The 21,078-nt window shown below is 46.5% G+C and overlaps 1 protein-coding gene across 1 annotated transcript in view; it reads right to left on the bottom strand.

Annotated features, from left to right (window-relative positions):
- Nucleotides 1–16,401, bottom strand: part of DDHD1 (DDHD domain containing 1) — a 65,931-nt gene extending 49,530 nt beyond the window's left edge. The window contains exons 1-2 of the mRNA XM_041458524.1: nt 15,647–16,401; nt 2,152–2,325 (exon numbers count right to left, since the gene is read on the bottom strand). Coding sequence (XP_041314458.1) covers nt 2,152–2,325; nt 15,647–16,334 — 862 coding nt within the window. The 5' untranslated portion in view covers nt 16,335–16,401. The remainder of the gene's footprint in view (nt 1–2,151; nt 2,326–15,646) is intronic.
- Between the last annotated feature and the right edge of the window lie 4,677 nt (nt 16,402–21,078).

Here is a 21,078-nt window from a genome sequence, read left to right as displayed (position 1 = left end):
AGCTCGGTGATTTCCTTGTTAACACGCTGCAATCCAGGATTAATAAATTTAATACAATTAATAGAATTAATAAATTTAATCACTGGAGTAATTCTTGGTACAAAGGGGCTGTTACAGCAGCTTGTATTAATTTTGCTGAGGAATCAGAGGGCATGGCCAATTTTTCATCTCTCACAAGGTTTTATCACAGCACAGGGAACAGTCACTTTGCTTCCCAATGGATATTTCCAGATTTATCTCAACTTTCACTGATCATAAATAACAGGTACCTGTAAACCCTGATGGCACCAAAAACTGCTTCATACAGGATGCAATTACAACAAAATGGAGCATTTAAGAAATTTATGAACTGAATTCAGCTAATTTTGTTCATTTCACCAGTTGCAGGGCTTCTCCCAGTGCCACTGCAGATGGCATTTGTGGATGCCAGAGGATCCAAGAGGTATTGAGAGGCAAATCAGAATGACAAAACCACTTTTCACACACTGCCAGCTGTAACTGTTCTGCATCTCTCCTACTATTACCAAAAAACCCCATTGAAACCTACTGGTGACTTGACAAATATACCATTGAAGTGATGCCATAATAGCTTGGGATTTTTGTTTGGTTTTTTGGGGTTTGCTTTTTGGTTTTGCCTTTTTTCTTTTCTGACTTTGGTTTCAGAAGAGGCACAGAATTTGGAGTTTTTCTGATCTTTTACATTTTCATAAATGCGGTCATATCTTTCTCATCACTCTCCTCAGTCCATCCAACATCAAATCTGAAGATTTCTGTTCCACAGTTCAGACTTTATCTGAAAAAATCCCAACCCTGATCTCTCTTATTTACTCTCTAAGGAGAATGCAAGTACCACTGCAGCCTTCCCTCAAAAAATTAAACCACCAAAGGCTGGGAGCGCTCGGGAATCACAAAGATTTGCTTTCCATGTAAAAAACCATAAATCCCTGCCACTAACAACCCTGAGCTCCGTGCCTCTGGGACAATAAATCAGAAATACAGGTAGAAATGCCTTCCAGAAGGATGTTTGCACAGGCACAGTGCTGTGGCTCAGGGCTCACACCACTTCATGCACATTTTGGACAGAGCAGGAAATTGTTCTGCAGCCTTGGCCAGGTGAAAAGATATTTTAAAGCAGCAAAAATAAGGAAAAAAAATAGTCATGAAGTCCTCACTAGTTTTAAAGGGGAATCAGAAACTCACTGTAATGCTGAAAAAAACTCCCTATATCAACAAATGACACTTTGGTTTTCCTGACAGTGATTACTGAATTACCCTGAGTATTGCTGGGCTTCCAGTTTATGAACAAGGCTTCACTTGTGTGGTCACACATAAGAAGTCATGGCCAAAACACAGCCATTCCCACACTGTCTAACTGCTTTGCACAAAGCTCCACTTCAAAAATAAAGTTTCTTTGTTAAGAATAACACAACCAAATCCCTGCTGAAATATCTTGAGGGCCCTCTGTACTTGCAGCTTGTGGTTTGTAGATTGCTCAAGCAAGAGAGAGCCAAAGTGTGAAGGGCAAAAATACTGAATTTTTGCTGTGCAATACCTGCTCTGAGCAATCAATTCATCTGTGTATATTAAGTAACAGAGCAGTAATTTCAGTAATTTTGAAAATGTTCCATGCAGCAGACCAAGATTCCCAGCAACACTACCTGGACATCCTCAGCCTGCTCATTAAAATGTAAGGACTTCCCCAACAGAATGAATGGCCAAGATTTACTGCAGCTGAAAACTAATAAATCCAGCCTGAATCAAAATGGAAAATGGAATGTGATTTGTAAAAATGATCCCATTCCCTTCAGGGCAGAATCGGGGATGCTGAGAGAATTAGGAATTGCAGAGAGCAATCAGCCAGTTTGCCTTTGGACACTGACTCCTCTTGTCCCATCAAGAGATTTTAGTTTGAAATGAGATTTCAAACACAATTAGAAGATATGAAACACAACAGGAACAAGAAGTTTCTGTAATTTTTACAGCATTCCCCAAATGTGCTGCAGCAGGAAATCCCATAATGAAAAATGGGAGAACAAACTGATATTCCCCAATTTATAGGATAAAAAAACCAAAGCAGATCACACTCTTACTTAAGAAAAGCAGACCTCAAGTGTCCAAAAAAATGTATTATAGTGATCTAAACAATCTTACCCTCCTTGCCATCAACAGGTTTGGATATTTCCATATCAAAGCTCTCCTGCAGCTGCTGGCCTTTGAAGCGGTTCAGATGCTCCTGCTCTATTAAATTACTTTCCTCCTCTTCCAGAGGTTGCCAAGTGCCATCAATAAACCACTGTCCACGCATTACAGGGATCTTTTCCGTCTCTAAAAAAATAAAAATACAAAAAAAGAGAGGGTTTTTAAACACAACCAATCACAAATTGAGAGCAGGAAATGTAGTGTGATCTGCAAACCTGAGCTAATGAGATTTCCCAGCCGTGTGTGAGGATGAGAGAGATGGACAGAAAAACAGAATCCCAGAATGGTTTGGGTTGGAAGAGACCTTAAAATGCACACAGTGCCACCCCTGCCAGGGCAGGGACAACTTCCACTACCCCAGCTTGCTCCAAGCCCTGTCCAGCCCAGCCTGGGACACTGCCAGGGCACTTCCAACAACACAAATTACACAAATTTTACACAAAAACAACACAAAATACAATTAGCATAAATGATGGTATTTAAAAACTCAAGTTGGTTTTTTTTTGAATTTAAATCAATGTTTTACTGAGGGCTGGTTTTGGCATCTGCTGTTCTCGTTTCGGTTTCGGTTCTCCAAACGAGGAAAGTGGGAACTCAGCATTTGCTGTGCACGTGGCAGAAGAGAAATCTCTTAAAAAAAATATAACTTGGTGCTTATTCTATAGCAAACTGTGCTTCACTGCTGCCCACATTTACAACATTGAACAAAAATTCCCCACTTATACCCATGACAGCGACATCCACTGTAACTCAGCTTGGAATTCCTCCTCCTGCATCTGGAAAATCAAGGATTCAGCAAGCCTCAAAGATCCCAAAACCAGGTTTTTATGAGATTAAGACAGATTTGGGTCTGCTGAGAGCACAGAGCAGTGGGACCAGTGACCTTCAGTGCACATTGGGAGTGTACATGTGTGTGTGTATATATATACTTATATATATATTTATATACCTATATATATATATAAATATAAATATATACACATTTAGACATATAAAATATATATATATTTATACATATATATATACTTTTATATATATATACACACATATCCATATATATACACACACATATATAGACATATATATATATATGTTTGTATAGACTGACTCAGCCAAAAGCAAATATCCTGTTTGTGTTACACTTATCACAAAGATTTAGCTCTACAAAGCAAATAAGAACTCAACCACAAAAAAAGGCTTAAAAAAAAAAAAAAAGGAGATGAGGGGAAAAAAATAGGCTTCACTGCTCCAAGATCTGTTCTGACCTGGAGTGCGGGAAAAAAGCTGGTAAGGAGAAATTGGAAAAGAAACAAGAGATGCAAACATGCAGTTAATGAAATTCAGGTGTAATTAAACATGGTACAATAGATTTCTGAGTGCCTGAGCACAGGAGGGATCTCTGATCTCTCAGCACAGCTGGGAGGGGTGACCCAGCCACGGGCAGAGGTTTTTGGTCTGGTCCCAAAGCTCAGGTCCCAAAAACTCCTGGTTCAGTGCTGCCTCCACCACAGACACACCAGCAGTGCTGGCTGTGCCCAAAGTCACTTCCAAAGTCACCGACTGCTGCCAGGTGAGAACGTGACACAGACCTGCAAACGCCTCCACAACTCACTCAGAACCTCTCAACTCCTCTGAAGTTTTCATCCCTCAAGCCACAAAAACAAAAGGAAAGTCACCTCAAAATCATCTCCCCGCTGGGCAAGCAACACTCCAAAGGTGCCACAGACAATTTGGAGGCTTTTCTGTACCAGATTTACAGGAAAACACCATTTCCACAGCCCCAGCAGCTCCCACCTCTGTGGCAGAAGGAGGGCACACAGCTGTGGCACCTTGGCACAGCTGGCAAGGAAAGGTGAGCAGCAGGAAAACACAGAAATAGTGCCAGAGCCAGTTCTGCCATCCTGCCCTCCTAAAATAGCTGCTCCAGGGAGGAGCAATTGCTGCGTGCTGGATTCCTGCTGCTGGGGGTGTTCATGGCCCATCAGCTTGAATAAAGAGGTTGGGGTGCTCTAAGGGTGTGGAAATTAATCCTTGAAAATACCAGAAAAACCAAAGTTTTGAGGGGCTGTAAAATGCACAAGTCAGCAGTGCCTGCAAGTTGCACAGGAAATTCAATATTTCATGAAAATTTAGATTAACTTTGGAGTCTACATCCCATCAATGCAGGGATGGGTGAAAGATGAATATTTATTTTTCATGAACTGAAAGTTAACCACACCAGTCTCTTTCCTTAACCTTTGCTGCATTCCCAGATATTTTACACCTGTCAGAAATCCACATTTTTCAGTGCACACAGATCCAGCCAGGCTGCCCTCCCAAACAAAGCTCTGTCTGTAGGAAGAAATGAAATGTGAGGGGAGATAAAGGCTCCCATTGTGGCTGCAGCAGTGACAGGGCTACGTCAGTTGTTAATCCTCACTGGGAAAATCTGTGAGCAATTCCTTAATTCTTGACTAAGCAGCCTGATGAGGCTCCATTCACTGAATCCACAGGCAGAGATATGTTTTTTTTTTTAAATAATAATTACATGAATACTATTTTGTACTCCAAACTAAGTGAATACAAGACACCTCTTTTTCAGTTTTGAAGGGCTTCAAGTTTTTCACATGGGAATTTCCACCTACAGATCTCTAAAACTCTAACTATCAAGTATTAAAATAAATATTTTCAGGCTCTTTTTGCCTGAGAGAAACTTTCCCAGAGTGGTTCCTTACAAGAGCAGTCCACAGCACTCAACAGCAGCTCTCAAACATATCCTGAGCCCAGAAAGGCTCAGCCAGGAAAAACTGTTTGAATTGAGAAAAATTTTCATATAAAATCTCTGCAGAACACTTGAGTTTGGGAATAAATATGATATTTGGCTTTGGAAAGGGTGTTCATACGCAAATATAAATTATTTTCAGATCCAAAGGCAATTAAGGAGGTTTGAAAAACAGTGAGGCAGTTCTGTTTTCCAGCTCTGTGGGATTTTGGGGGGACCAAGGAATTGCCTTTTTTTCTTTTTCCCCACTCCCTCCTTTAAACAGTTGCACACTCTCAGAACAGCCAAACCAGCCTGAACCACAAACTTCTTTTATTTCCCATCACAAGCTGGGGGGGGGCAGGTTTGAACCCTGAGCTACAGGAAAACCTCAAGAGAAAACCACCTGGAAGGGGAGGAGGATGAAGCCAGAAAATGACATTTCCTGCCATCAGCAGCACGGTTTGGCTCTCAGAAACCTGAACACAGCCCTGCAGAACTGAGAGAATCAAATCTGGGATCACAGCACACAGAACCCACATTTCCTGTGGAGCCAGGCTGGGAGAGCTGGGAATGCTCACATGGAGAAGGGAAGGCTCCAGGGAGAGCTCAGAGCCCCTGGCAGGGCCTGAAGGGGCTCCAGGAGAGCTGGAGAGGGACTGGGGACAAGGCATGGAGGGACAGGACACAGGGAATGGCTTTAAAATAAAACAGGAGAGATTAGGAGGGAATATTAGGGAGAAATCAGGGTGGGCAGGCCCTGCACAGGGTGCCCAGAGCAGCTGTGGCTGTCCCTGGATCCCTGGAAGTGCCCAAGGCCAGGCTGGACAGGGCTTGGAGCAGCCTGGGATGGTGGGAGGTGTCCCTGCCATGGCAGGGGTGGAATGGGATGGGATTTAAGGTCCCTCCAACCCAAACCATCCCGTGACTCGCTGACAACCTCCAATTCTATGACAAACTCGTTGAGAGATTGAATTAAAAACAAGTTTCAAAATAATGGCCTTGCAAAAAGACCAGGTATTTTAGAGAATTAGAACTGTGAAAGATGCATTGCAGCAAGACCACATGGGATAAAAATAAAAGTGATTGGTGTTAAAATAATAACAACACTGTGTAGCAAAAGCTAATAGTCTAAAAAACATTTATAAGGTATTGTAACCAAGAAATAAGTGAGCTTTGGATAGAATAGCATTAAGTTTTACATCTCTTGTGTCTCACTATTCCTCAAGACTGATAATGGAATAAAATTCTTCAAAACACCTCTCAGTTACCCCATCTCTGTACAAGCTGAGAAAACCAACAACAACCAAATTTCTGAAGGCCACCAGCTCCAAAAGCAAGTGAGACTTCATGAATGAAAACAGGGAAGTGCATCAGTGGTAATTCCATGGAATACTCTGGATGGGGTGGGGAAAGAATTCCACACAAGGGATTTTTCAGTAAAATCTGTGACACTGGGAAAGAGGTTCCTAAGCACAGCTCCTCTGTTTAATCCTGCACGGGGCTGTCACTGAAAACCTCCCAGGTTTAGTCCAGAAGACTTGATGCAAACTCATGACATAAAGAGCATTAAAAAGTGATGAACCACAATTGCCATTTCAGCACCCAATTTCACCAGTTTTTTAGCTCTCACTTATCCACCTTCAATAAATTCATTCATTCTTGTATATTCAGATATTTCAGAAAGCTTAAACTACATTCTTTCAGCTACTTTTGTTTTATGGAAGAGTTAAAGACACTAAAATTGCATCATGTTGAAATTTAATTTATTTTCTGTCAATACAGAAATCCAAATCTATAACATGAAGTGTTATTTATCCTTATCCCTACAATCTCAATCCCTAGGAAAGGATTTGCCTTGATTTCTTTACTGCCTTAAGTCTTACACCATATAATCTGCAGCTGGCAGTGCTTCAGACTGAAAGATATCAACATATTTGACTGGTTATACACTTCCATGGTTTATTTATAAAAGAATTTCTAAAGAAATCTGAATGGTGGAGATTTAAAGTAGATGAAAACCACTTAATTTTAATTAGTCACACGTATTTTACCACTTTTAGAGGAAATCAGTTTAAGAGATTTACTCTGCAACAAAGGATTTATTTTTGCACAAATGAATCTTTTTTTCCCCCCTGAAAATCCAAAGAATAAAAGAATACAAGTGCTGTAATTAATGGTGTGATAAGAACATGAGTGATTTGCATTATGATAATCACCAAAATCCCCGTAATAACAAGAATTATGTTAAAATAAAGACTGTAGGCAACATACAAACTACTGCATGTGTGTGTAGTCTATGTGTATAACCCAGCTACTCCTCCTTCATGAAGATCTTTAAAACTGTCTGATCACATCTAATAGAAACTGGAATAAAAACCTGGCTAATCCATCACAATAAAGTCATAAATGAGCAGAATTTGCCTTAATTTCCCTTCTAACACATCAATTCCATCCTTCATTTCCTGCCACCACATTGCTGGACAGCCTTAAATTTCAATTTTGCACAGCTCAAAGGAGCCTTTTTCACCTGCCTTGATTCAGGAGCACACAACTGTGAAAAAAGTGAGATAATACAGAGATAAGAGCTCGACTGCTGGCCAAGTCCAGGCACTCCTGGCACTCTGCAGCCATCAGTCCCGAGACACTTATGATGATTTACCCACAAATGAGATCTAAAAGGTTAATAGAATATTCAGAGGCTCAGAAATTTAAATTAAAGCTGGTGCTTTGCTCAAATTGACAACTCCCAGCTCTCCAAGCCCAAAGCCAAGAAGTTAGGCAAGAAACAGAAGTTTATAAAACACTACCAGGTCGAGATGTTTTTCAGTGCAGAAATTTCAGATTGCTCCTTTTGGTGTTGTAACATTTCCTTAAATTTGATTTCCTTCTTACTGCAGTGGCAAACAATTGGCAGCATGTGAGAATAATATCTGCATAAGCTGAAGGCAACTTGGGGGCTGTAAATGTGACATCTAAAACTGAAAGTTAGTTAAATAATGAAATGCTTATACATTTACCAAGGACCTGGCCTGAAACAGCTCCAGGGATGGGGCACCCACACTTCTCTGGGCAACCTGTGGCACTGCCTATCTAAATGAAGAAATACATTAAAAAAAAAAAAAAAAAAAGAAAAAATGAAAAAAAAAACCACTGCCCATCTAAATGAAGAAATACATAAAAAAAAAGTAAAAATGTAAAAAAAAAAAAAAAAAGTATGTAAAAATACATTAAGAACTATATTCCAGAATATATTCCAGAATAGCATCAAGAGAGTACTGTTAGAGAATTTTTTAAAAATTTGTTATCCATTCCTATTATTTCAAGCCTAAAATCGTGCTCTGGGTATATTTCATCAGGAACTTTAGGGATAGGACAAGGAGATATGAGTTTAAACTGAAAGAACTGCAATTTAGTTTAGGTATGTGCAAGGTTTAGATATGTGAGGATGGTGATGTTGTAATAAAACAGCCCCAAACTAAAATTGCATTATTTCATGTTTGCTACCTAACATAACACACTAAAACTTCTTTCTTTTTTAAAAAAAAAAGCTTAACATTGCACACCTTTCCAGCTCTCCTCCACTTTGTTTCAGAACACAGCAGGTGACTGACTCTTAAATAAATGGAAGCTCTTGTTTGATCCCAGCCTGGTGACCTCCCTTTGTTCAACCACAGCCACGTGTGACCCATCCTGCTCTGGCAAAAGGAAAAGTCCTGCAGAGGAGTTCAAGGGTGAAGCCTCACCAAGCTTCAGAGGGACACAGAGCTGGGACTGAGCTGAACAGAGATTTCACTCACTGAGCAATAAAAATCATCATTTTGCTGGTTCATCCAGTAACTCCCAGTTGCTCCATTGAAGCAATTTGTAAATTCCAGGTGCAAATTACATTTGAGTTTCAGTCCCACTGGCAGAGGTGGGATTTTCCTTCCAGAGCAGCTCAACCTGTGAACCTGTGTTTGCTCCACAGCTGGATTACAAAGGCAGGAATAGATGTTTTTTCTCTGCTGCAAACATTGCCTCTGATTTACCAAGACTGCCTGAAGTATTCCAGCCTAAAAGTGCTTTTCCCTGAACTGTTTTTAGTCCATTTACACTGTGAATCCAGCAATGAGGAATGAAAGGCTGCTCTGTGGGGCTGGCTCCAGTCAAACCCAGAAGGAGCCCCACAAAAAGTCATGAATGTGCTCCAAGTCATCAACTGTAAATCACCCCAAAACACAGAATCACAAAATGTTTGGGTTGGGGGGTAAATTCAAGATCATTTTGTTCCACCCCTGCCATGGCAGGGACACCTTCCACCATCCCAGGCTGCTCCAAGCCCTGTCCAACCTGGCTTTGAACACTTCCAGGGATCCAGGGGCAGCCACAGCTGCTCTGGGCACCCTGTGCCAGGGCCTGCCCACCCTAATTTCTCCCTAATATTCCCTCCTAATCTCCCCTCTGTTAGTTAAAAGCCATTCCCTGTGTCCTGTCCCTCCATCCTTGTCCCCAGTCCCTCTCCAGCTCTCCTGGAGCCCCTTCAGGCCCTGCCAGGGGCTCTGAGCTCTCCCTGGAGCCTTCTCCTCTCCAGGGAACATTCCCAGCTCTCCAGCCTGGCTCAAGGACATCATTTTGTCAGGAAGGATTTTCCTGGTTTAAGGCAACAGTTTTTTACCATATCCACAATTGCTCTTTCCACAGACCTGATCCTGGTGGTCCAAGCCAAAATCCTAAAGCTCACTTTACAGGCCATGTCAAGCAGGAAGAATTAATCAAAAAAAAAAAAAAAGAACAAAAACCAAAACCAAAAAACTCAGACTGTCAAAACATGAAATGGGCTGCAGTTTTAAATTTAGAATTGTATTTTTACTGAATTCTTATCCATTAAAACAGTTCACTAATCTTCAATCCTGGTGTACAAAGCACTTCCACCACTGGCATTTGCTGCTGGAACCACTGAATTTGCCCTTTATCAGCCCTTTCCCCCCAGGGAGACCTGCACTTTTTAAAAACCACAAAAGAACAACTCTTGAGCCACATGACCAACACGTGAGCACCTCCCAAAAGTGATTGTGTGCTCCCAGCCCATCCCCAAAAAGCCACAGGGCTTTTGCACAATCCCACCTTCACACTCTGAGTGTGCTCTGCTGAAAACCCTGCTGAGTTTCCCAGCTCCACCAGCAGACAAACAGGTTCCTGGATTATCTTCCAAAAGAAAGAAGAGCAAGATTGTCTCAGTGCACACCTCAGACCTGCCACTAATGAGCAAAATGACAGCAAAGGTTATTAAGCCCTTGCATGGCTTCAACTCCTCCCTTCTCCACCCCAGGGATTATTTTTCTGTGCTCTCCTCCTGAACTCCCTTCCTCCATCTTCTCCAGGCCAACTCCAGAATTCCCCAGCCTTTCATCCCCATGTTTAAATTTTCCCTCATTTTTTTTTCTAACCCTGTAGGGTTTCTCCTACCAGAAAACCAGTAGAATTTTCCCAGAAACCCAGAAAGATTTTGTTTGGGAGGGACCTTGAAGACCCCCCTGCCATGGCAGGGACACTCTCCACTGTCCCAGATGGCTCCAAGCCCTGTCCACTTGGACACTTCCAGGGATCCAGGGGCAGCCACAGCTTCTCTTGGCAACACTTTCAGTTTCTTTCATTGTAAATTTCACTGCCTGGAATCCCACTTGAATCTCGTGTTTGTGTGTTCACTAATCCTGCTATTTACAACATTTATTTTCTGTGGAGTTTCCCCTCTCCAGCCACTCAAACAGATCACATCACACCAGTGACCTTTTCTTTCTTACACTCAAACCACTCCCTCACCCTCACTGTTTTCAACCTTAGAGATTCTCTGAGACAACTGCTCCTGCTTCTTATTCTAATTTTTTGTTATTTTGCAGATTTTTTTCTTCCATCTAGGCCTTCTGCTCACTGACTGACACAGCTCTTACACATCCTTGTGCTGCTCCAAGAGCTCTGGACAAGGTGTTGGTTGGTGCTTTCAGTGTTGTTATTCCCTAAAAGAGCATCACACACACAAAAATTCACCTGTCACCAGTCCTTAATTCAACTCTGTCACCTCCAAATTCAATCCCACCCTATCCCTTTGATCTCAGCACTGCCCAACCCATGTTCAAGCCTGAATGAAGTCAGAGCAGAACTCCTCATCCCACAAACATTTCCTGCTGCCACAGGTACAGCAGAAAACAGCCCTCTCACCCACAACTTGTAATCCAAATATTCCCTCCATCTCTGCCTTTGTCCTTGTGGACCAAATCCAGCAGGAGAAGTGCTGGCCCACATCAAAGGACAAGCAGAACTCCCCAGGCCGTGTCCTTCCTTAGGCACTCTGCTGTAGCTGAACTGGAGAATTATTTTGGTCCCATTTAAAGGAGAAAGACAACAGGTTAATTTTGATTAAATATGCTTAAATAAATCATAAAAGCTGAGGGCAGGGAAGAAACTTGCCCTCAGAGACACATCCCAAACGCTGCCACCCCAATCCTGGAAGCATCCCAAAATTCCCAAAAGCTCTCTCTGCTGGGAGGCCACAAAAAAACCCTTAAAATACACACAAACAAATGTGATTTAATACAAGGAACACTGCAAAGCTGAAAGTTATTTCATTTAAGTGTGTTAGGTCACAGAATCCCAGAGTGGTTTGGGCTGGAAAGAACCTTAAATCCCATCCCATTCCACCCCTGCCACGGCAGGAACACCTTCCACTGTTCCAGGATGCTCCAAACCCTGTCCAGCCTGGCCTGGAACACTTCCAAGCCCTTTGGTCAGGAAGGAATTGGCCAAAAACTAAGCTACAAGATGTTTTTTGAAAGGATGGCACAGTAAAAACAGACACAAAAAAGAACCCAGAAAGATTTTGAGTAGTGGAAGCAAAGTTTCACCTTTACAAAGCAAACTGTCAGTGTTTTATCTGCCAAAGGATTACACATCTAGAGATAAAAAAAAGCCATAAAATTTTATTCAGGACTCCAGCCTTCAATCAAAAGGTCCTTTATATAAAGGAAATTATCAACCAAGTTCAAAGACTATCCAACACACCAAAACCAACATTTTAAGTGTGATGTAAAATGACAAAAAACACTGCTAAAACCAGACTAAACCAAATGAAAGTCACAAACAGTGATAAACTCTTGATTTCATACCCTTAATTTTCATCTTGATCAAGAAGGCAGCTAAAATGGTTTTTTAAAGCAGCTCAATTCCAGTCTGAGCAGAGAGATCTTAATTTTAAGACTCAGTGGTCCACTCTGTATTCACAGGTATTTCCAGATTAAATTCAGTAAAATAACTGTTGTATCAGTACATCTTCACTCAGGGATGGTTCTAGTGAACAAATTTGTTTTTAAATACAAAAATAGGTTTTTTACTTAATAGACTTCAGTGACTCTTAGGTAGAAAAATAATATATAAACAAAAAAAAACCCCAACTTTACCAAACCTTTGTCTTGGAGTGGATAATTTAAATAAATACAGGCAACTTTACAACCTACACATGAAAAAAAGCCTGGAAAAAGCAAATGCTTGACAGGACAAGGGTAGCATGGGACAAACCCACAAGCCAGAAAACAGGGCAGAGCGACCCAAAAATTCACAGACCACGGATTTAACAGAGTCACAGAGGAGTTTGAGAACTCCACTGACAAACTCCAGAGCAAAATAGTTGTAAATCAGCCCTCTTCAACTGGGAGGGCTGAAAAGGGCTGGATAATTTAAGATTTAAACAGAAGACCCTCGTATAAAATATCACACTTGTCATCTCCACAGAAAACAAGAAAAAGCCTGCTCCAAATTACTGACTTATCTGAAAGCCCACACTAAGAATTTTCATCCTCTTGAACCATTTTTGCCGGTTCTACAGCACTAATTAAATAAATCCCAGAGGTCACAAGGTAAGGATGAAATTCTCAGTAATTAATCTGCTCAAATTGTAACTCAGGCTGATATTCCCGATGTTACCAACGAATCCTGCAGCGAGCTTAAAATGCAGATACAAAAAAGAAATATTCCTGCACATGCCAAGCTATAACCAACGTTTCCCTGGCGTTGTGATGCCCCAGGAATTGCCAGCTGAGGAACCAACTGCTCAGTGTGGTGGCTGTGTGAGAGCAGCCTTCTCTGGAATCCAGCACACACAGAAAAAAGGGCAAAATAACAAAGAGAAAACCTTTTGACCTTTGCTCTGAGCCGAACCATGAATCAGCAAAACCAGCCAGTAGTTTCTGTACTCTTCAACAGGCACCTCAGCACATTTTAAGGCAGTTGTACTCATCATACCTCACGCTTGTGTGGTCAGAGAGGAGGATTCTCCTGCCTCACTCACAGCTGGTTTGACACATCCACGCCGGGGCAGCAGCCACCCTTTGGATCCAGAATTACACACATGCTACCAAAAGGGAGTAATATGGGAATTATGGCTGCACCAAGGCCTTCAAAGGCCCAGATAAGACTGAATCCTGGGATCTGATCTTGCTGTTTTCTCAGATCTGGATGCAGCAGTTGGGAAAAACGGGAGAAAGGCACCCATAGGGAACAGAGGCAAGGAAATGTGCAGTGAGGAAGTTAAACCAGAAGGCACCAGAAGCCCCTTGAAAGACCAAAAGTTGATCTCAGCCTTGTGAAGGACTGGACCTGCTAATGAGAAAAGACTTGAGCACTCCCCTCAATCAGCTTTCTGAGGGCTAGAAATCATCCCCGTCATTAGTCTGCTCAGGCCCAGGAGTTTATTCCTCCCTGCCTCTGGTGCTAACCTCTGGGAATCTCTCCTTTGCAGCACCAGAAATCGTCTCTGCACAGCCCATGCTGTCATCTGAAACATCTGCTCCTCGAGCTTAATGAGACTGAATCAGCTTCCAAAATGGACAAGGCACGGCGTCAAGAAATTAAACCTTTAAGCTGCTGACGAGTGCAGCCTCTTGCTCCCATTACCAGGAGCAATCCTGCCTCACCTGACAGCTCTGCTCACTCCTTCCCCCCTCTCCCTATGGCACAGTTACAGGGATGGCAGCAGATTCCTCCTCCTCCCCTGGCTGTCCTGCATCTTCTCTTCCCAGGAACCATGTGGCAGCTGCACCCAGTGCCAACAGCAAAGGAATCCAGTGTGGTGACAGGGAGAAGCAGCTCCAGTTTCTGCTCAAGAAGCTGTGCCCAGGCTCCTCCAGCTCACAACTTGTGTGGACTGAGACCTCTGCTTGCTCCTGGGGCTCAGTGTGTCTGCTGGGGTGATGATTTGAAAGACAGATTGCCACACAAGTAAACTGTATTGTCATTTATGGACCTCCCTCCTGTAAAGAAGCTGATAAATAAAGAGGGAAAACAACAGAAAGCCCTGGATTTCATCTCTGAAACAGCTCTGCTGCTCCCCTGAGACCCTCACCTGAGTCTCAAGATGAGAGAAACCTGCCTGCCCCTCTGCCAAGGCCATGCCAGGACACGCTCAGCTCCTCTGCAGCTCACTCTACTCCACGACATCTCCCTTGTCCTTGAGGGAATGCAGTTGGAAAGCAAATCCTCAGGACCAGAAGGTGAGCACAGCTTGTCACCCTCAGGAAAGCAGGGGTTCACTTGTCCAGCAAGACCTTTGAGCCCTTCCCACCAGGGGAAAAGTGCAGGAATCTGGGGTCTCTGCCCCTCTTTCACTGCTGCTCCACAAGGTCTCCTGTCCCCTAGCAAAGGACACACAAATGCAAGGGGAAGCGTGGCACAGAGGGTGTATTCCCACCTCATTTTGAAGTTGAAGGGGAATTTCCCTCTATTGGAAGGGTAGGAATTAAGGATTATGTGTGTGTGAGATGCCTGTTGCAATTCCTCCAAGAGAAAGGAGGAGATATCCCACTTCACGCCTCCTCCCAGAGGGCAGGTGATAAAAAATGAAATAGAAAGCACAAGATCATAATTTCCTAATGGAGAGGACAAAGGTCACAGAGGGACAACCCTTGCTTCCATCATTCCTCACTGAAGATGTGGATCAAAGACATGTCTGTGGGGAGGAGGGAGTGGACAAACAACTGATGTTTCCACTCTGCTCCTTCTGAGGAAAGGTGTGCAGGGAGGGAACTGGGAGAGTGCTGAAGGCAAATATACACCCTCATTCACCCTCTGTTTATGAAAAAGGAGCGTAAGAAGGTTCTCTGCCACCTTCCCTCCCACTTTCTTCCACACATGCCAAGAAACGAGCAGATGCCCAGCCTTCCCTTTTCCAAGTCTCTAGTGCCAGGTGTGCATGCCCCAGATCGTGTCCCTCATGTCTGTGTGCAGGGGAGGTGAGAAGGGGGAAGACGCTCAGCTCCCTGTGCTGCTGGAAGTGGCTGATGTGCTCAGAACACCCTGACTGGAGGGCACCGCTCATCCTCGGGGAGGGGGACGGCCCGGTGTCCCCTCTCTCAGGGATGCTCCAGTCTCTTCCCTCACAAGTGTCCCTGAGCCTCGGAAGGGGAATTCCCACTCCCTCCTCGCTCAGGTACGTGCTGGAGGTGCGCACCGCGGGTGCTCTCTCCCTGGATTATTTATCCTAAATCCTTACACAGGAACACACCGGCAGCGAGCGCGGCCAGGGCACCAAAGGCCAGCCGGTGTCCCAGCCAGCCGTGTCCCCGCGGCGGGGTCACCCAGCGCGGCTCCGAGCTCACGGGGGATGCCCGGCATCCCTCCGGGGGACACCGCAGCCACCCCCCTTCCCCGCCTCCCCCCGGCCGGCACGGCGGCACTCACGGTTCCAATAGACGGGGTAGCTCTCGGCGCTGGCCACATCCACCTCGTAGAGCCCGCTCCGCACGCACACCGGCTCCACGGCCGCCGGCTCCCCGCCGCCGCCGCCGCCGCTGCCCAGGGCGCGGAAGGCCAGCTCGATGCGCAGCGAGTCGTAGCCGATGAAGGGCTTCCAGGTCTTGCGGTCCTCGCGGTAGAACCAGCGCACCTCCTCGGCGCCCAGCTCCCGCACCACCTCATAGCGGGGCCGGCCGCCGCCCGGCCGCCGCCTCTCGGGCAGCGCGGTGGCCGCCAGCGAGAAGCCGCTGCCGCCGCTGTCGCTGCTGCCCAGCCCCGCGCCCTCGCCCTCGCTGCCCTCGCCGCCCGTGCCCGTGGAGTAGCGCAGCGACGCGCCGGACTCGGCCGAGTCGAAGTCTCCGGCGGCGGCCTCGTCGCTGAGGCTGCGCTCCCGCGGCGGCGCCGCCGGCTCGGGGTCGCCCTCAGAGGAGGAGGTGGAGAGCGCGGCGCGGAGCGGCGGCTGCGGGCGGCGGGGCGGGCGGGCGCGGACAGCCGCCTCCTCCTCCTCCTCCTGCTCCGCCGCTTCCTCCTCCTCGCCGCGGCTCGGCCGCTCGTAGCCGCCGCTGCCGTAGCCGCCGGCTTGGCCGGGCAGGTGCCGAGCGCCCTGCGGCGAGCCGGGCTCGGGGTAATCCATGCCGCAGCGCGCCCTGCCCGGCGGGGCCGCCTGGCCTGGCCTCGCCCCGCCCGCCCCCGCTCCCGCCCCGCGCGTGTGACACGGAGAGCGGGTGACACTGAGAGTGTGGGACACAGTGTGGGACACTGAGTGACATAGACAGTGGGTGACACTGAGAGTGTGGGACACAGTGTGGGACACTGAGAGCGCGGGGTGTAGTGTGGGACACTGAGAGTGACACGGAGAGCGGATGACACCGGGAGTGTGGGACGCTGAGAGCATGTGACATTGAGCGTGTGACACGGACAACAGGTGACACGAAGAGTGTGGGGCATAGTGTGGGACAATGTGAGTGGGACATAGTGTGTGACACTGAGAGTGTGTGACACAGTGTGACACTGAGCATGTGACATGGACACATGGCAGGGACACTGAGAGTGACAATGAGTGTGGGACACTGAGAGTGTGGGACATAGTGTGGGACACTGAGTGTGTGACACAGACTGCGAGTGACACTGAGTGTGGGACAATGTGAGTGTGATGTAGTGTGTGACACTGAGAGCGTGTGACATAGCACGTGACACTGTGAGTGTGATATAGTGTGTGACACTGGGAATATTGGATGTAGTGTGTGACACTGAGAGTGTGACACTGAGTGTGTGACACAGCATGTGACACAGCGTGTGTGGCACAGACAGGTGACACTGAGTGTGTGTGAGCATGTAGAACAGTGAGTGTGACAGAGACAGTGTGTGACACTGTGTGACACCCCCAGACACAGCCTGCCTGTGTGTGTGTGACACCCCCAGACACAGCCTGTGTCCCTGTGTGTGTGACACCCCCAGACACAGCCTGTGTCTCTGTCCCTGTGTGACACCCTCAGACACAGCCTGTGTCCCTGTGTGTGTGACACCCCCAGACACAGCCTGTGTCCCTGTCCCTGTGTGACACTCTCAGACACAGCCTGTGTCCCTGTGTGTGTGACACCCTCAGACAAAACTCATCCTGCTGCCTCATGGGGTTCCTGGTACCCCCCAGACTCACTCTCTGCCTTGTGGGGTTCCTGACCCCCAGCACTCCTCCTGCTGTCACCCTGCACAGGAGCACAGGGTCAATAATCTGCATTCACCCTGGTGGGAGAGAAACCCCACTCCTCCAAATTCTCACTACACCCCCCAAAAACTGAAAAAGGTGGGGTTCACCTGTGCTTGTTTGTGTGTGTGTGAGAGAGAAAGTTGCTTCCACCCCCAATCCACACCTGGTAATCAGCAGGAGGGGGTGTTGAAATGCTTATCTGTGTGATAAAACACCTGGCAGCCCGAAAAGAGGGGGAAGATTCCCAGGATTTACACCTGTGTGGGACAACTCCCCAGCCCGACACACACCCCACAGCTGAGGGGCAGCCGTGGATCAGCTCCAGGTGCCAGCTGTCCCCCAGCAGCCTTTCCCATGGGCTGAGGGTTGGTGTGGGAAGGAGAGACTCCCAGCAACACGCCCTGGCTTACTGGGGTGGGGTCACCTGTTTATGAGACACCCCCCACTTTTTGCAACATGCCCGGGAGGGAGGAGGGCAGAGCGATACTGCTGTTTTGGGGACACCTGGCTGGGCAGGGAGCTGACACCTGCGCCTCTGTCACCCCTGGGCGTGCAGTGTCCCCGCACACACGGCACATCCAGGCCAGGCTGCCGCTCTGTGCCCACCCTGCAGAACATGGAATCATTTCGGGTGGAAAAGACCTCCAAGACCATCGAGTCCCCACCTTGTCACCCAGCCCAGAGCCACGTCCAGTCCCTCCTTGGACATCTCCAGGAATGGGGACTCCAGCATCTTCTTCCCTTCCTTGGACACGTTCCAGCCCCTCCATGTCTTGTTCCAAGAGACCCAAAACTGCCCCCAGGGCTGGAGGTGGCTCAGCAGTGCCGCATCTTGTTTGAGAGACAAATCCAGTGCCTGGCAAGCCTTTCTGTGAAGAAATTCCTCCTAATATCCAACCTAAACCCTCTCTGGCACAACTTGAGGCCGTTTCCCCCTGTCCTGTCCCTGTTCCCTGGGAGCAGAGCCCGACCCACCTGCTCTGGCTCATGTTCAACCAGCACCTCCAGATCCTTTTCCACAGGGCAGTTCTCCAGCCTGGAGCAGTCCGTGGGGTTGTTGTGACCAGCAGCCTGGCAGGGGCTGTAGCTGTGTGCTGATTGTAGCCCCAGCCCCACCTCCCCACACCTGCACACCTTTCCTAGGGCAAGAACAGGGGAAAGGGGATGCCTGGAATCCACCTCTGCCTGTGAATCACCCTGCGCTGGCTTGTGGTGGAAAAGACATAAAAAAAGGACAGCTAACGTGTGTGAGTGTCCTGTACATCCTTGTGCCACCACCCCTCAAAGTCTGTGTGTGTGATTCTCCTGAATTTTCAGCAAAACCCCTCTCACAGCCCCACTGGCAGTTGTGTGGGGAAAAAAAAAAAACCCCAGGGTACAGAGCATGTGCTCCCTAATTCCCCTTCTCCCACACATCCTGCTTGTCTCCATCCTCCAGCCTGCAGGGACAAGGGGACTTCTGTGCATTGCATGGTGCTGGATGTCCCAAAATAGGCTTGTGCTCCACCTCCTACGTTCTCTTTCAGCCAGGGAATCCTGTTAATGGAGTGTGTTAAAACCCAGAGAGAGGCCAGACTGAGTTCAGGCTGGAAGGGGAGGTGAAGCTTTTAAAAATGTTCACTGCTGGCGTGGTGTTTCCCTGAGTCATTAAAATCCTGCTGAAACGCTGCACGCGGATCCTTGGATGCATCAGCAGCGCTTTCCAACCCTAAAAGCTCCAAGACCTTTGTGAATTCAACTGAAGGAGCTCTGAGCATGCCTCTTCTACCTTTCCAAATGGAGAAAGAGAGGAGACAAACATGGAACAAGCCAGAAGCCAGGGGAGGAGGCTGTGCCAGGCTGTTTGGCCCCATTGTTTTAGCAACGGGGACATGATCTGTTTGTTTAACTTATCTTTTGCATTTCTAATGAGCTGCACCAGGTAATCTCACCCTGAAGCCTTGTCCCAGATTTTTCTCCACAGTGGAGAAAAAGAAGGGAATGTTCATTATGTTGTGGATTGATTTTTAGGCACAGATTGTGGGATTCTCACTTTTTATCCCCATTTCCATCAATGCCGGTGTGATTTCAACATCTTTTCTCCTCTGACAAGTGTTTCACCCTTCATGTCATCCTGCTCACATTCTCCTTCCTTTTTCTCCTTGTCTGAGATCAAGGGAAGATTTTCCAAATGAACAAGGGGCATTCCAAATGTTCTTTACCTGCTTTATGTATTCTTTCAGATCATGGAATGGTTTGGGTTGGGAAGGAAATTCAAGACCATCTTGTTCCACCCCCTGCCGTGGCTGGGACACCTCCCACTGTCCCAGGCTGCTCCAAGCCCTGTCCAGCCTGGCCTGGAACACTTCCAGGGATCCAGGGGCAGCCACAGCTGCTCTGGGCACCCTGTGCCAGGGTCTCACCTCCCTCCCAGCCAGGAATTCCCAATCTCCCACCCATCCCTGCCCTCTGGCAGTGGCAGCCATTCCCTGTGTCCTGTCCCTCCATCCTTGTCCCCAGTCCCTCTCCAGCTCTCCTGGAGCCCCTTCAGGCCCTGCCAGGGGCTCTGAGCTCTCCCTGGAGCCTTCTCCTCTCCAGGATGAAGAATCATAGACTCAGTTGAGCACCAGATGTTCCTCACAATCACCATCATCTTCATCATCATCATCATCATCAAGTTGGACCACAGCATGGAGAGTTGTGGTGTGACTGTTCTTCCTTGCAGACCTATGGGGACACATGGCCTCCAAAACAGTTCATCAAAGGCAAAGTTAAGGGAACTCCAGAGCCTGGAGCCCCTCCTGAAGGATTTCTGATGGATTTCACTTGGATTTTGGGAGGTCTTGGCTGGGCTGGGCTGGTATGAATGATGTTGGAATCCCAGACTTCTCTCATTTGAGCTCAAAAATGGAATATTTCCCCCTTTTTACTTCTGGCAGCTCTGAGCTCACAGATGTGGAAGAGCTTGAAACTTTCTGGCATGACATGGGATTGGGTTCCATCAGCACAGAGTTACATGAAACGAAAAATAAGACCAGAAGTATAAATTTTATTTACCATCAGAAGTGGAAATTTTCCTTTGAGTGGAATAAATGTGGAAGTCTCAAAGCCAAGTTACATTTCTTTTGAAAAGTCATTTATAGACTGCTGTGAATTTCCATAGAGGTCCCTTCCAACTCAGGATATTCTATCCTAAGATAAAGAGTGGTGGATCCTGGAATCCTTTTATAATGAGACCTTCACAGAAGACTTCAACATATATTTATATTTATATTTATATTTATGCGTATATGTATATTTATATTTATATTTATCAATGTTTTGTCTCTGTAGAGTTAATACAGTTGGGGATTTCCTGGGAAAGAGGTAAGGAGCTCCATGAGAAGCTCCTAAGGATCTCCCTTTGTCCAAGAGGAAAAAGAAAATTAGTGAGAATGTGTGTAGCTGCAAGAGTAATGCACTGCAAATAATCTCTGAATATCCACCGATTTTTTAATGTTACTTTAAAAAAAAAAATTGTATAAGAAGTGGATTTCTCCCTGGAGGGATTTAAAATCCATGTGGATGTGGCACCTGGGGTCAGTGGTGGCCTTGGCAGTGCTGGGGGAATGGTTGGACTCTATGATCCCAGAGGGCTTTTCCAAACTTAATGATCCTGTGACTCTGAACTCGTTTTACCACATTCTTCTAA

The sequence above is a fragment of the Pyrgilauda ruficollis genome, unplaced genomic scaffold (genome assembly GCF_017590135.1).
Source record: "Pyrgilauda ruficollis isolate IOZ18807 unplaced genomic scaffold, ASM1759013v1 scaffold129, whole genome shotgun sequence".
Taxonomy (NCBI): Eukaryota; Metazoa; Chordata; class Aves; order Passeriformes; family Passeridae; genus Pyrgilauda; species Pyrgilauda ruficollis.
The sequence above is the reverse complement of the archived record's forward strand: the minus strand, read 5'-3'. Positions and strand labels throughout refer to the sequence as shown.